Genomic DNA, 15,708 nt, shown 5'->3' with positions numbered 1-15,708 from the left:
TTAAATAAAATCGGATCGGGAAAGATCGGTATCGGTAGATACTCAAAATCACATGATCGGGATCGGATCGGGAGCAAAAAAATGTGATCGGGACATCCTTACTCAAAATGACTACATTCACTGACAGTGTCAGGTAATACAAAATGGCAGATTTCCGAGACCACAACAACAACATTTTTAAAACTAAAATCTCACTAATACTTTAACTTATTGGTAAACAAACGTATTGCTGAAAATATACATTATAACTGCTGTTGTGACATGGTTATGATGTTTATTCTTGAATACATTTAAAAAAAAATTTTTTTTACGTCAACAGTCTGGAGAGCTTGATTTATGACGTGATGTCATTTGCGGTCCGGCACCGGACCGCACGGGCGGAAGAGGTTAAGAGAACAGCCAACAGCCCCTTTCAAGCTCTGTAGCTCAAAACAGGCTATTGTGTTATCACCTTTGTTAACCCTTTAATCGCTGTTGACGCTGAAACACGTCATTCCCCGCCATGCTTATTCTGCCGATGACGCTGTACAGCGTCTTTGATATCAATATTTCAAAAATCTGTGATCGAAATCATATTTCTCCCCCGGAGACATTATATGTACTGGTGAGCCCCTGTCAACTCTCTAACGGTTCAAGAGCGCCATCTGGTGGCCGATCGGCGGATCGCCCAGGGAAGAACCAGGATGTAGAAGCTGGTGCTCATTTCAATTTGGTCCGATCACTCGCTATAGGTCCCGGGACTCGAGCTCGACACAATACATAGCGATCCGTTGCCAATAACTCGATAAACAACATGATTTGGACGTATATACTATTATACAACCTGGAAATGGATCGGGTATTTCCACATCCCATAATAGAAACAATTCTGTTCCACGCTCATCTGCCAACGGCGAGAGGAAGCTACGGTGAGTTTCAGCGTTATTTTCTAATGTCTTCTATACTAACTGCTCTAATGATCATATCACCCACACTAGATGAATGATATAACGTTGCCCACGGAATTATAAACGACCCCCCGCCCATCCGGTCAACATCAGATCATACGTAGTAACTTCTAGAAGTACGTCCATTTGAAATCTTTTATCTGGCACCGATCGCTATCAAACTGTATTTGATCATCAATATAATGCATTTAGGGCTATAAATCAAGTTCTGGAGAAAGCTGCAGAAAACGATAAAAACATACTTATACTTTAGACCGTATTTTAGTATGAATATGTGAATGAAAAAGTATAACGTTGCTACACCCTGAACAATAGATATAGGACTTTGAATGGGCCATGGTAATGTCAATTTAGCAATACAATTTAAAAAGTTATAGCCCTGCAAAGAAGGGGAACTTCTCCATGTTAAATAGGGCTGGCGAGGGATGGTAAATTATGAATTTAACCCCGGCGATCAAAGGGTTAATAAGACATATTTAAATGTATCCGCCCGATTTGTACAAGTGATGGCTTATTTTGAAGGTAAGAACCTGTACTTTCATATCATGTAAAAAGAAAAAGTGAAGACTGCTCAACAAGAGCCTATTCATCGTGCCTGGTCACATATACACTTTGGCTTTTTTGGCAGGGTTAGGGTCTTTACTCTTGGCTACATTTGAAACAGAAACACATCATCACCTAATACAGACTGTATTGATCTATTTGTGAAACGTTAAATAAAGCTTGGCCCAGTACTGATCGGGCTTAAGAACCTTTAGATTGCAATTCTGAAAGCAATTAGCAATTTTCTGTTGCGTTTGAGTTATGACTACCATAGCATCTGATGGTGACTGTAATACTGGTCACCAGTATGTAGGGCAAGTCTTTTTCTTACCTGCAGGGTAGGCTGGGGCTGGAGCTGGTGATGGAGCTGGGGTTGGAGCTGGGGCTGGAGCTAGGGCTGGAGATGGGGATGGAGATGGGGCTGGAGATGGGGCTGGAGATGGGGCTGGAGGTAGGGCTGGAGATGGGGCTGGAGCTGGAGCTAGGGCTGGAGATGGGGCTGGAGCTGGGGCTAGGGAGGCCTCAGGGAGGACTGGGAGATCTTGAGGAAGAGAGGAGAGTGGGCGAGGAGGAGGGAGAGAGGAGAGGGGGACAGAGGGCTGGGGGAGGAAGGTGTGGCTCGAAGAGTGTGGTGAGTGACGGAGGGAGGAGAGAGGATGGTGAATGAGAGAGGAGAGAGGGCGGGTGTTCAGAGGATGAAAGCCTAATGAGGCGACAGGAGAGGGAGCAATGGGGGCGATGAAGGTGGGAGGTGCCATGGAGGCAGCAGGAGGGGTGGGTGAGGGGAGAGAGGAGGAGAGAGGGGGAGGGACGGAAGGATTAGGATGAGAGGAGGAGGTGGTAGGTGTTGGAGCAGCAGCCATGGTGGGAGGAGATGGGGAGGGAGGACGCGAGGAGGTGACAGAGGAAAGACGGAGGGCAGGAGAGAGGAGGGAGAGGAGAGGGAGAGTGCTGATAGCAGAGGCGTACGACAGGGCGTTTGCTTCAGCAGCACAGGCAGGTGAGGAGCTCAGAGCACCACCAATGGCAGAGGCATTGGACTGAGCTGTTGGAGCAACGTTAGCAGGTACGCTATCAGCAGACCTAGATGGAATGGTTACAATACGTCTGACCGCTGGGCATGAGGGTGCTGGGGTGGAAGAAGCGGTCGGCGGTTTCAGTGTAAGACTGGAAGACAAAGTGAGATTAGTGGCAGGGTTTGTAGGTAGGGTGGTGGCAGGGTGGACAGTAGGCTTCAAGGCAGGGCTAGGAGCAGGTAGGGTGGTACTGGGAGGGGTAGTAATGGGTGCAGTAGTTGTAAGTGCAGCAGTAGTGGCAGTAATGGTCAGAGGAGGAGTGGAGGACTTTGGTCTCTCGCCACCAGAGGGCGCTGGAGCTCTGGTGTCTTCCACTGGACTCTTCTATAGAAGGACAGAGGGAGAGATGTTAAGAGTTTCTCAGAAGGTGACTTTGGCTGCTTCTGAATTCATTCAAGTACATCATAATATATACTGTTGTATAGTATATACTGCCAGCTAGAGCAAGCTAGTCAAGTCAAGTCAAGTCAAGTCAAGTCAAGTCAAGTCAAGTCAAGTCAAGTCAAGTCAAGTCAAGTCAAGTCAAGTCAAGAGTTTTATTTGTCACTGCATACAAGTATACAATGAAATGCGGGTGGTCTTGCCCGCAACGATGTGCATTACAGTGGTACAACATATATAGAATCCAATAAAAAACAACATTGTGCAATAAACAGGTAACAGGTAACATGGTGCGACATCTCGGTATCTGTACATAGTTATTTACAGAGCATATAGGACATGCTAGGTAGCTTTAGTAGTGCAATACACTGTTCCTGTTGTTATACTAATTTAAAGTGGCCTTTCCTTTTGGCCATAAGTGTGCGTGTATTGCACGCGAAGAAGAAATGAGGAAAGCACACTAATAGATTTCTTGATTCAGAACAATTTGATCATGGATGAACAAAACATTCAATGTGAATGGTTGATTTGAATTTCAAGGACCTTTTAACACTTTGACTGCCTAAAAACGCTTTACAGCGTCATTGCTGGCGATGCTAAAGTTGCCGGGGGACGCTGTACAGCGTCCTTATATCAATATTTCAAAAATCTGCGATCTGATCCATAATGTCCCTCCGCTGGTCTGAGAACCACCAGCAGGACCCACTGAGCTCTCTGGCGGTTCAGGAGCGCCATCTGGTGGCCGATCGCGCAACCGCTTAACAGGAAGCACAGTGGAGGTTGTGCTACATGTCCGTATTGCTTCCGGCCACTCGGGATAGGTTCCGGCATTCTAGCTCGTCACTCTACATAGCGATCGATTGCCAATAACTCGATAAACAACATGATTTGGACGTATATACCATTATACAAGCTGGAGATGGACCGGGTAATAATATATCCCATAATGATAAAATTTCTACTCGACGATGATCGCCCAACGGCGCGCGGAGACTGGGGTGAGTTTCAGCGTGTAACGTTACCATCTTCGATACTAACTGCTTTTATCAACATTTGACCCACATTAGATGATTGGTATAACGCTGCCCACGGAATTATAAACGCCCCCTCGCCCATCCGGTCAACATCAGATGACGTGTAGTAACTTCTAGAAGTACGTCTAGTTGGAATTTTTTATATCGCGCTGATTGCCATCAAACTGTATTTCATCATCAATATAATGCATTTGGGGCTATATATCACGTTCTGGAGAAAGTTGCAGAAAGAGATGAAAACATACTTATACATTAGACCATACTTTACTATGAATATGTGAATGAAAAAGTTTAACGTTGCTACACAATGAACAATACATATAGGACTTTGAATGGGCCCTAATAATGGCAATGTAGCAATAGAATTTAAAAAGTTATAGCCCTGCAAAGAAGGGGACTTTCTCCATAGACAAATAGCGCTGGCAATCTATGGTATATCATTAATTTAACCCATGGCAGCCAAAGTGTTAAGCAGCTTGTTAAAAAAAGGGGCTGTTGTCAAGGAATTCCAGGCCTTGACTTTTTTTTCTCCTGTGAGATTGCCAATAGCCAATGATATTGCCCATATTTCTCCTGTCTCTCTCTCTCTGTCTCCCATTTTCTCACGTGGCTTGGGTGGACAGCGGCACACGCAAATCCAGGCTATTGTTCAAATCGTGTGAAAACGAAAACATTTCTCCTGTGGATTGTGGACGAATACATCCATTTATGAGATTGTTGGATTCTGAATTGTAGCTCAGCAAATACTTGTTTGTGTGATCTGGCTGGATTGTCAACACTTAGCAACCGCAAGAGAGGAGGTGAGTGAGTGAGAGAGTGAGAGTGAGAGTGAGAGTGAGAGAGAGAGTGATCAAGAGACATTCACTGCAACAACATTAGAGCGAATGGTGGAATGTAACTCAGTGCAGTCAAGTCCAAAAGTCCAAAGTCCAAAACTGTCACACCTAATCAAAATAGAATAGGTCTATATGATTGTATGGCATTATAAATGCTGAAGTGTTTTATCTTATTGAAAATTACGAGATGACATATTAGGTTATTTTAGGTTGAGATTGTTAAACTATTGCAAATATGAATGCAATGTTGTCAGTGTCATTTTCGCCATTGCATTTATTTATTTGTATGGTGAAAGCTGGCAAGTCTCTTTCAAACACCTATGTCAAAATGTATGTGAATACAGCATTAGCAGATGTTTGGCTATATCTACAGCATTAGTTTAAGTTCAAGTTCTTTATTTGTCAAATACACAACAATACAGGGGCATTGCAGGTAATGACATTTTATAAGAATATAAATTATTATAAGATTTTCTTTCCATCTTTGACGCTGAATAACACCATGCTAACATTGACCAAAAGTGAAAAATTTGCTAATTCAGCACCTTCCCGAGATCAAGTGTACTAAAAATCGAAGCAAGTTACTTTTCTATAATGTCCATAGCTCCGCCATTTTTTACCGGATTACGACGCGTTTTTTCCTAGACGTTCACAGAAAGGTAAAGAAACAATATACGTTGCATTTTGTGGCAATAATGTTGAGGTTTGTTCGAACCGTGAGATATACACATGACATTCACGTCAATATTTGTAATATCACGTCTAAATCGTCTGTTTTGCGGTGCAATGCGCAGAGATTTTTATAAGCTCATATTTCGCTAATGACACTTAAAATCATTGGTAAACAAATGCAGTGCTGAAAATATACACTTTGACTGCTGTTCTGACAGGGTTAAGATCTTTACTCTTGGCTACATTTGAAAAAGAAACACATCATCACTTAATACGGGCTATATTGATCTATTTGTGACGTGATATTAATTTCTTACCGGTACCGGACCGCTCTGGCTTAAGGGGTTATGGGAGACAAATAAGTCTGACAGGATGCCACACATTTAAAGAGCATCGTACAATATAGCATGTAGCATGGAGAAATCATACAATCTAGCATGTAGCATGGAGAAATCATACAATCTTGTATGTAGCATGGAGAAATCATACAATCTAGTATGAAGCATGGAGAAATCATACAAACTAGTATGCAGAAGTCATACAATATAATATGCCGCATGGTGAAATCATACAATATACTAATATAGTATGCATAAATTAGGGATGCACCGATATGAAAATTTGCCACCGATACAGATTGTTCAACTAACACAATCGGCCGATACCGATTCCGATATTTGTGGCAACACATTTTTTTTAAATATTTTTTAAATATTTCTTTTTTTTTGTAATATTTTTATTTTTTTTAATGAAACTACTGTATATTTGTGTTACAAATTGTGCTCACCGATATGAACATAGGCCTCTTTACTTACTTAAAAAAAGGAAACATCAAGAAATAGCACTATCTCTCTCCCAGTATGTTCTGCAGGGCTGCAGCTAGATACTAGTTATCCCAGCATGGTCTACCTGCTGGGCTGCAGCTAGATACTATTGTCTCAACCAATGACATTTTGATTGACAGTCGATTCTGCCAATTACATCACACACCGCTTGCACCCGCCTCTGCTGTTACCACCAATCGGCAAGCGCGTATACATTTTTTACTTCGGCTTTTGTCCGCCATTGATTTTGAGTTGACGAGAGCTTTTCTACAACAACAACAATGGCGGCGCGGCTGACGTTTAGCTTTTAGCTCCGCAGGATGACTTAAATGAGGCATAATGATTTTACTGCAACTAATGTTATAATAAAACAAAGCCTTTCTATACATGTGTCTGATTGAAAACGTTATTAACAGATTGCAGAATGGGTAAAACTCAGGGCTCTGTGAGCAACAGAAGGAACTGAGCTAGTATGAACGCTTGCTACGTTCGGGTACATAATATGCTGATGTTATTGAACGTGTAACACTAACTATATAACGTTAATGCCACAAAACGAATGCCTTGTTAATCATAAGTAGTAACTTTGATGCAGTAGCTTGTGTGTGTGTGTGTGTGTGTGTGGGGGGGGGGACTGGGGACGGCGTTGTGCAGGTCGCGAGTGAACTTTTTTTTGTCTTGACGCTACACAAATTGATGGATATTTATCGGCTACTGCCATCGGCACATTCGAGCTTATCGGCCGATAGGCCGATTGCAGTCAACAAGGCACTTATCGGCCGATACCCGACCGATACATCGGTGCACCCCTAGCATAAATCATACAATGTAGTATGCAGCATGGTGAATTCATACAACATAGTATGCAGAATGGAGAAATCATACAATATAGCAGTGTTTCTCAAAGTGGGGGGCGCGCCCCCCAGGGGGGGGGCGGGGGGGGGGGGGCGCAGAGGCATGACAGGGGGGGCCTTGAGATTTATATATAAAAAAAAAACAAAAAATCTTTTGGATTCCAGAAAATTATCACTAAAGTGCTATCTGTTGCAGCTGCACTGTTCTCCATGAAAATACCATTTCTCAAAATCTGAAAATCATTATTTAATAAAACACAGAAAAGGATCACCAAGTTACTCTGGATAAAAAAAAAACTTTACAGACAACATTGAGACAAAGCTTCCTGACACAACTCCATCCAGAACTCTTTGAAATCTCATCTGATACCACCTAGAGAACTAGTTTCAAAGTGTGGTGCTGAGTACCAAGTATCTCATCTCATGGCCCACCAAGTATCTCATGATGCAGCAGTTAAGGTGTTGATCTAGTGCTGTCAGGCGATTAAAAAAATTTATCTAATTAATTACAGGATTTGTAATTAATTAATCTAATTAATCGCATTTTAATCGCATTACCATTTTATGCCTCATATTCTATAATCATATTTCAAATTGCATGTGTCCGGATGGCAGAATTCAGTACTGTATCTACAAAACCTTCTGTTTAATCATCTTCCATCTATTAATTTGCTTAGATTTTTCAGGTCTGGTCAATTTCACAGTCAAAGATAAAAAAAAATGTATTGATATTCTCATTTGGTTCATTACAATTTACTCAAAATAAAATGTTCATTCAATCAATCACCGCGCAGATTGATTGATTGAATGAAAATGTTATTAACAGATTGCAGAATGGGTACAATACAGTACGGCTCAATACACACAATTGTTAAGGGAATGCAGACCAGAGAAAGACTTTCGTCTTGTTTACATCAGGGTCCCCCATTTTCAATTCATAATGAATTGTAAGTAAGGGTGCAACTTGCACCGTGCAATCCATTCTTTGTGGATCTAGCCCACAGTATTTCTGACACTGGGAATACATTCCCTGAGATTCATAGATGTCCCTAGAATCAGATACCAAGAACATGCAAATGGACCATATTAAAAAAAAATCTGTAAATGTGTATTCTACATGCTTATGGAATGAATGATACAAAAAAAATATTATAAAAAAAAAAAAAAAAAACGTTTTTGTAATTAATTTTTAGTTAATTTTCATAACGCGATTATTTGCTGTGTAATTAATTAATCTAATTAACGCGATAAACTGACAGCCTAACCATTCAGCACCACATACAGTATCTGTGTGAAGCTGGCTTTTCATCCATGACAGCTCTGAAAACAAAATATAGGGCCAATTTGAAAGGTCACGATATTGGTGTTATTTCAATAAATTTAAACATGGCCCATTTCATGACTATTTTGTTGGGGCGAGGGGGGGGCCCAAAATATTTTGGTCCGCCAAAGGGGGGCCTGACAGAAAAAGTTTGAGAAGCACTGCAATATAGTATGCAGCATGGCGAATTCATACAATATAGTATGCAGCATGGCGAATTCATACAATATAGTATGCAGAATGGCGAAATCATACAATATAGTATGCACTATGCAGCCTGGCGAATTCATACAATATAGTATGTAGCATGGATAAATCATACAATATAGTATGCAGTAGGGTTGCAAATTGTAAGCATGTTCCTTACATGATCATTGATAACGTTAACGATCAATCAATCGATTAATTGTAACTAAAAATACTCAATTTACCAAACAATAACAAATGTATTTGTTTCCTCAATCAAAAGGTTTATTTCCGCAGCAGTGACATATTGCATTCTCACAACATTGCATGGCATATGAAATAGGGCTGGGCGATATGGCCTAAATATGATATCACGATATTTTCTGACCTTTCGGCGATACACGATACACATCATGATGTTTTTCTTTTTTACCCCAAACAATTCATTATGAGGCTTACCAAGACAGTATTTGATTTTGCAAGCTAACATTAAAGACAAAATAAAATACCCATGCATTTAGCATTTTTATATTATATATTAGATTTAGATTATTAGATTATATATTGCATATATTTAGCAATGAGATATTATATGATTTAGATATGAAATATGATGAATTGAAAATGGGGGACCCTGATGTAAACAAGACTAAAGTCTTTCTCTGGTCTGCATCCCCTTAACAATTGTATGTATTGAGCTGTACTGTACCCATTCTGCAATATGTTAATAAAGTTTTAAATCAATCAATCAATCAATCAATCAATAGCATTTTAGCATTTTTATGAAACTACTGTATATATGTATGTCTCTAAATGGAGGACCCTTATGTAAAAAAGTCGAAAGTCTTTTTCTGGTCTTCATCCTCCTGTACTGTATTGTACCCATTCTGCAACCCTTTAACAAAGTCTTCACTCATTCATTCTGACGGAAACATAATAATTTTGATTGACAGTCGAGTCTGCCAATTACATCACAGCGCTTGCACCCGCCCTGCTGTTCTTAGCACCAATCGGCAAGCGCTACTAGTTTTTGACTTCCTGAATGTCCTGTGTGCTGAACAACGTCAACAAAGCTACTAACGTTAGCTCCCCGCGGCCGTCGAGTAGGAGACCAGTGCTCCACAGGATGACTAAATGAGGCATAATGATTTTACTACAACGAATGTTATAATAAAAGCCTTTCCATACATCTGTCTGATTGAAAACTTTATTAACAGACCGCGGAATGGGCATATCTCAGCACGGGCTGAGATATGAACGAGTAACGTGTGGACAGATTGACGCGACACAATCCTCTTGGGCAAAACATCACGATATCCACGATACGTTGAAAAAGTGTATCGTTAATGAACTGTACCCGATATTTATATAATATCGTCATATCACCCAGCCCTAATATGAAACATAAAAATGTAGAGGCCTAGACATATTAAAACACACTTGTGTCGACTTTAAGCAGGCGAGCTGTCACTCTGTGATGTAGTGCTAGCAAGTGACTGTAACATCACTTTCGATCATCAGGGCAGTCCAGCTGTCTGTCGTCAATCCAACCTTGCGAGCACCGGTAAGTTACGCACGCGCGTGGAGCGTTTGACCTACTGTCAATTTGCCACTGCACCACTGCCGGTAACGTTAGCTAGCTCGGCGAGCAACTCCTAATTGACTTTGCATCGGTGTAGCTCCCTTCGATGCGCAAGGTGGTTGTGCATCAGGAGGATATTGGCTCAAGCAGGTGTATCATTTGCTGAAATACTTTGCCGTCAACCATATCGATCATGCCGTTTTCGATTAAATGGCATATTTTTTCAAAATCAACGCTTCTCTTAGCCTGCTTAACTTTGCAAGTTGCCGTCGCTTGTGTTTTTTCCCCTCGCTTATTTTCCAGACACAGAGGTAGTTGCCTCGTCGTCATAGTTATATTGCGCCCTCTATCCGTTCATTGAAACATGCTTTGAAAATACACCATTCTACTGACGACTACAATGTAATAAGAGCATGGAGAAATCGTACAATATAATATGCATGATTAAATCATACAATATAGTATGCAGCATGGAGAATCCATATAATTATAGTATGTAGCATGGATAAATCATACAATATAGTATGTAGTCTGGATAATTATCTTGTATTCAGAGTAAGGACTGCTGTCCTGTTGACACATTATATTACCAGGTTTTAGATTTATTCACTTGAAAAAAAATCCAAAATCCAAACGGATGGTGGTTTTAAATGCAGACTATTGTCATTGACTTGTCAGTAGGTTGGAGAGTTTTTGGACGTGTCCATTACTCACAGCACTCCTGTTCTTCAGAGACCCTCTCTCTTTCTTCTTCCCTCCATCCGCCTGGACCACAGTCTGAGTCTGATGAGAGATTCACTGATTAACATATGAGCAGCTTGCTTTTCAAAATGTAGGTGAAGGGATCATCATTTATAGGGTTGGGCACCGAGAACCGGTTCTAATAGGAACCGGTTCCTAACTTCCGGTTCTGGAACCGGAAGTTGCATTTCGATTCTTAATTTCGATTCTAATCTTTTTTTTTTACTTTGTTAATTAATACCCTAGTTACAGTACAGCAACCAAATTAAACTGTATCAAGTCAACTGACAATGTGAATAGTATGAAAAATCCTGCGAAATAAGCTGTGACCTGTTTTGACCTGCACCTAGGGCTGCCGTGGTATTGATTTTTTCCTTACAGCACAAATTTGCGAAATATTTCCTACCGCTGCGGTTACCACAAAAAGTAGTAGTCTACTCTTTATAGCATATAGCCTGCCTCTAGTCTAAATGTCTATCTTTAGAGGATGACTTTGCAGCATGAATATTGTTTGGGATTCGGCAAGCACGCATTCGTTATTGAAAGTGAAACACGGATTCGAAGCCTCCCCTCTGGTCGTGCGCCGTTCACTCGGTGTCGCGGGCAGGGGTGGTAGCGCCCGGCGGTTACCCCCCCCCCCCCCGACCCTTTCTTATTATTATTATTATAAAGTTACTACTTATGATTAACAAAGGCATTCGTTTTGTGGCATTAACGTTATATAGTTACTAGGGCTGTCAGTTTATCGCGTTAATTAGATTAATTAATTACACAGCAAATTATCGCGTTATGAAAACTAAAAATTAATTACAATTTTTTTTTTTTTTTATAATTTTTATTTTATAATTTTTGTTTGTATCTCATTCATTCCATAAGAATGTAGAATACACATTTACAGACTTTTTTTTAATATGGTCCATTTGCATGTTCTTGGTATCTGATTCTAGGGACATCTATGAATCTCAGGGAATGTATTCCCAGTGTCAGAAATACTGTGGGCTAGATCCACAAAGAATGGATTGCACGGTGCAAGTTGCACCCTTACTTACAATTCATTATGAATTGAAAATGGGGGACCCTGATGTAAACAAGACGAAAGTCTTTCTCTGGTCTGCATCCCCTTAACAATTGTGTGTATTGAGCCGTACTGTATTGTACCCATTCTGCAATCTGTTAATAACATTTTCATTCAATCAATCAATCAATCTGCGCGGTGATTGATTGAACGAACATTTTATTTTGAGTCAATTGTAATGAACCAAATGAGAATATCAATACATTTTTTTTTTATCTTTGACTGTGAATAACACCATGCTCAAATTGACCAGACCTGAAAAATCTAAGCAAATTAATAGATGGAAGATGATTAAACAGAAGGTTTTGTAGATACAGTACTGAATTCTGCCATCTGGACACATGCAATTTGAAATATGATTATAGAATATCAGGCATAAAATGGTTATGCGATTAAAATGCGATTAATTAGATTAATTAATTACAAATCCTGTAATTAATTAGATTAATTTTTTTAATCGCCTGACAGCACTAATAGTTACACGTTCAATAACATCAGTGTATTTACCCGACCATAGCAAGGCAAGCATTACTCAATTCATATCTCAGTTCCTTCCTTTGCTCAGAGCGTGCAGAGTTGTGCCCATTCTGCGGTCTGTTAATAAAGTTTTCAATCAGACAAGTGTATAGAACGAAGGGCTTTTATTATAACATTTGTTGCAGTAAAATCATTATGCCTCGTTTAGTCCCGTCCTTTAGTCCCGGCGGGGAGCTAACGTTATTAGCCTTGTTGTGAGATCTGATCAATGGCTGACATCCAGGAAGTAAAAAATGAATGCGCGCTTGCCGATTGGTGGTAACAGCAGAGGCGGGTGCAAGCGGTGTGACGTAATTGGCAGAATCGACTGTCAATCAAAATTTTTCCGTTGCATTGCTTTGGTTGAGAGTATTATTATAAAAAAACAGCGGTGATGCGGTATTCAGCTAAACTCTGCGGTGGCCGTGATGTAACAGCGATACCGCTGTTACTCTACCTGCACCTCAAAGAATCGTTTAGAACAGGAATCAAAATGGAGAATCGGAACCGGAATCGTTCAAATCCAAACGATGCCCAACCCTAATCATTTAGCAAAAAAGAGGCGTTGCTGCTTCTCGAGCAGGGAAGCTGTGATTTAACTTACGCCCCAGAGCAGTTCAACTGTTTTAAAGGTCCCCTATTTTTCACTATTTGGGCAATTTTACACAATTCCTGTGAGACTATGGAACACATCTGTACGTTTTCTTTTTCAATAAAATTCATTGTTTTGTATTTTTAATCAAGTACTTTGGTGCACCACTTTCTGCCCTTCCAAATTCCAAGCTGTTTTTGGCTGGGCTCCGCCAATACTCGCAATGCACTTTGATTGACAGTCACCCACCTGCACTAGCAGATACGAGAGAGAGAGAGAGAGAGAGAGAGAGAGAGAGAGAGAGAGAGCAGATCAGAATTCTTACACGTCACAGATCGGAGTCAATTCAGAATGGCTTGGTTCAGTGGGGGAGGTTCTTGTCTCAGCTGTACTGAAGAAACGGGACCGGGTAGAGATTTCACATCTAGTCAGTGTTGGTACAACAACCCCACATTGCTAGAAAACAATGCAAACCACTGGAAAAGGCCATTTATAAAGATAGGGGACCTTTAACTCACCCCCAGAGCAGGTAAACTGTTTTACCTCACCCCAGAGTAGATCAAATGTGTTTTAACAAGTAAATGGAATATTGCTCCACTTCTACAAGGCCCATTTGCATGTTTACCGTCAGAGGGGATTGGTCCAGTCACCTCGGGAGGCGGAATCGGAGGTGGTTACTTTTTCGAAACAGACTATCTTGGTCTTATTAGGGCTGACCTTCGATTTTTTTTGGAATTCGAAGCTTCGGGGGCGAGATTCGATTTTAATTTGAAGCTTCGAAAAAAAGATTTTTTAATAAAAAAATATATATATATTTTTTAATTTTTTTATGTTGTGAGAACTTGTACAGCACTTTGTTCAACTTTGTCAGTGCTGTAAAGTTGAAACCTTTTAAAATCTTAGACAAACAAAACACTTTGCTTTCATGAAATATTGTAAGCCGTAATTTGTTTAGGCTTTATAAAAGCAGCACAATGAACACAAATCTGTCCGTGCCGAGTCCGACCTCATCTTAAATTAAAAAACAGCATTGCTTGTTGTAGTTAACAAAGAGAGGCAGAGTTGATTATTAAAAAAAAAAAAAAAAAAAAAATGTAATAATCGAATTTTATTTTCATATTCGAATCCCATGCCCATCGAACGAAGCTTCGAAGTATTTAAGACAGCCCTAGGTCTTATAACCCGGAATTGGAAGCACGTAATAGGCCAAGTAGGGTGTCATCTTAGCTTTCAACCGATGTATTGGTTTAGAGACACTAAAACAGCGGGTCAGTCAAATGAGGGCAAATGCGCTGCAACGTGCAACGTTAAGAAGTACGATAAATAGGGTTGGGCATCGTTTGGATTTGAACGATTCCGATTCTCCATTTCGATTCCTGTTCTAAACGATTCTCGATTCCGATTCTTTGAGGTGCAGGTCAAAACAGGTCACAGCTTATTTCGCAGGAGATTTAAAAAACCCCAGAGCAGACAAACTGTGTTTAACTCACCCACAGAGCAGATAAACTGTGTTTAACTCACCCCCAGAGCAGATAAACTGTTTAACTCACCCACAGAGCAGATAAACTGTGTTTAACTCACCCCCAGAGCAGATAAACTGTTTAACTCACCCACAGAGCAGATAAACTGTGTTTAACTCACCCTAGAGCAGATAAACTGTGTTTAACTCACCACACAGAGCAGATAAACTGTGTTTAACTCACCCTAGAGCAGATAAACTGTGTTTAACTCACCCACAGAGCAGATAAACTGTGTTTAACTCACCCCCAGAGCAGATAAACTGTGTTTAACTCACCCCCAGAGCAGATAAACTGTTTAACTCACCCACAGAGCAGATAAACTGTGTTTAACTCACCCCCAGAACAGATAAACTGTGGTTAAATCACCCACATAGCAGATAAACTGTGTTTAACTCACCCACATAGCAGATAGACTGTGTTTAACTCACCCCCAGAGCAGATAAACTGTGTTTAACTCACCCACATAGCAGATAAACTGTGTTTAACTCACCCCCAGAACAGATAAACTGTTTAACTCACCCACATAGCAGATAAACTGTGTTTAACTCACCCCCAGAGCAGATAAACTGTTTAACTCACCCACAGAGCAGATAAACTGTGTTTAACTCACCCTAGAGCAGATAAACTGTGTTTAACTCACCACACAGAGCAGATAAACTGTGTTTAACTCACCCTAGAGCAGATAAACTGTGTTTAAGTCACCCACAGAGCAGATAAACTGTGTTTAACTCACCCCCAGAGCAGATAAACTGTGTTTAACTCACCCCCAGAGCAGATACACTGTGTTTAACTCACCCCCAGAGCAGATACACTGTGTTTAACTCACCCCCAGAGCAGATAAACTGTGTTTAACTCACCCCCAGAGCAGATAAACTGTGTTTAACTCACCCCCAGAACAGATAAACTGTTTAACTCACCCACATAGCAGATAAACTGTGTTTAACTCACCCACATAGCAGATAAACTGTGTTTAACTCACCCCCAGAGCAGATAAACTGTGTTTAACTC

At 40.6% G+C, this 15,708-nt stretch overlaps 1 protein-coding gene across 1 annotated transcript in view; it reads right to left on the bottom strand.

Moving 5' to 3' along the window:
* The window catches only part of otud4 (OTU deubiquitinase 4), a 138,068-nt gene that overhangs the window by 34,413 nt on the left and 87,947 nt on the right, over nucleotides 1-15,708 (bottom strand). Inside the window, exons 15-16 of the mRNA XM_084334900.1 lie at nucleotides 10,971-11,039; nucleotides 1,822-2,890 (exon numbers count right to left, since the gene is read on the bottom strand). Of these exons, the coding sequence (XP_084191026.1) occupies nucleotides 1,822-2,890; nucleotides 10,971-11,039 (1,138 nt within the window). The remainder of the gene's footprint in view (nucleotides 1-1,821; nucleotides 2,891-10,970; nucleotides 11,040-15,708) is intronic.

This window comes from Notolepis coatsorum (genome assembly GCF_963971535.1).
Source record: "Notolepis coatsorum genome assembly, chromosome: 1".
NCBI classification, from domain to species: Eukaryota; Metazoa; Chordata; class Actinopteri; order Aulopiformes; family Paralepididae; genus Notolepis; species Notolepis coatsorum.
The sequence above is the reverse complement of the archived record's forward strand: the minus strand, read 5'-3'. Positions and strand labels throughout refer to the sequence as shown.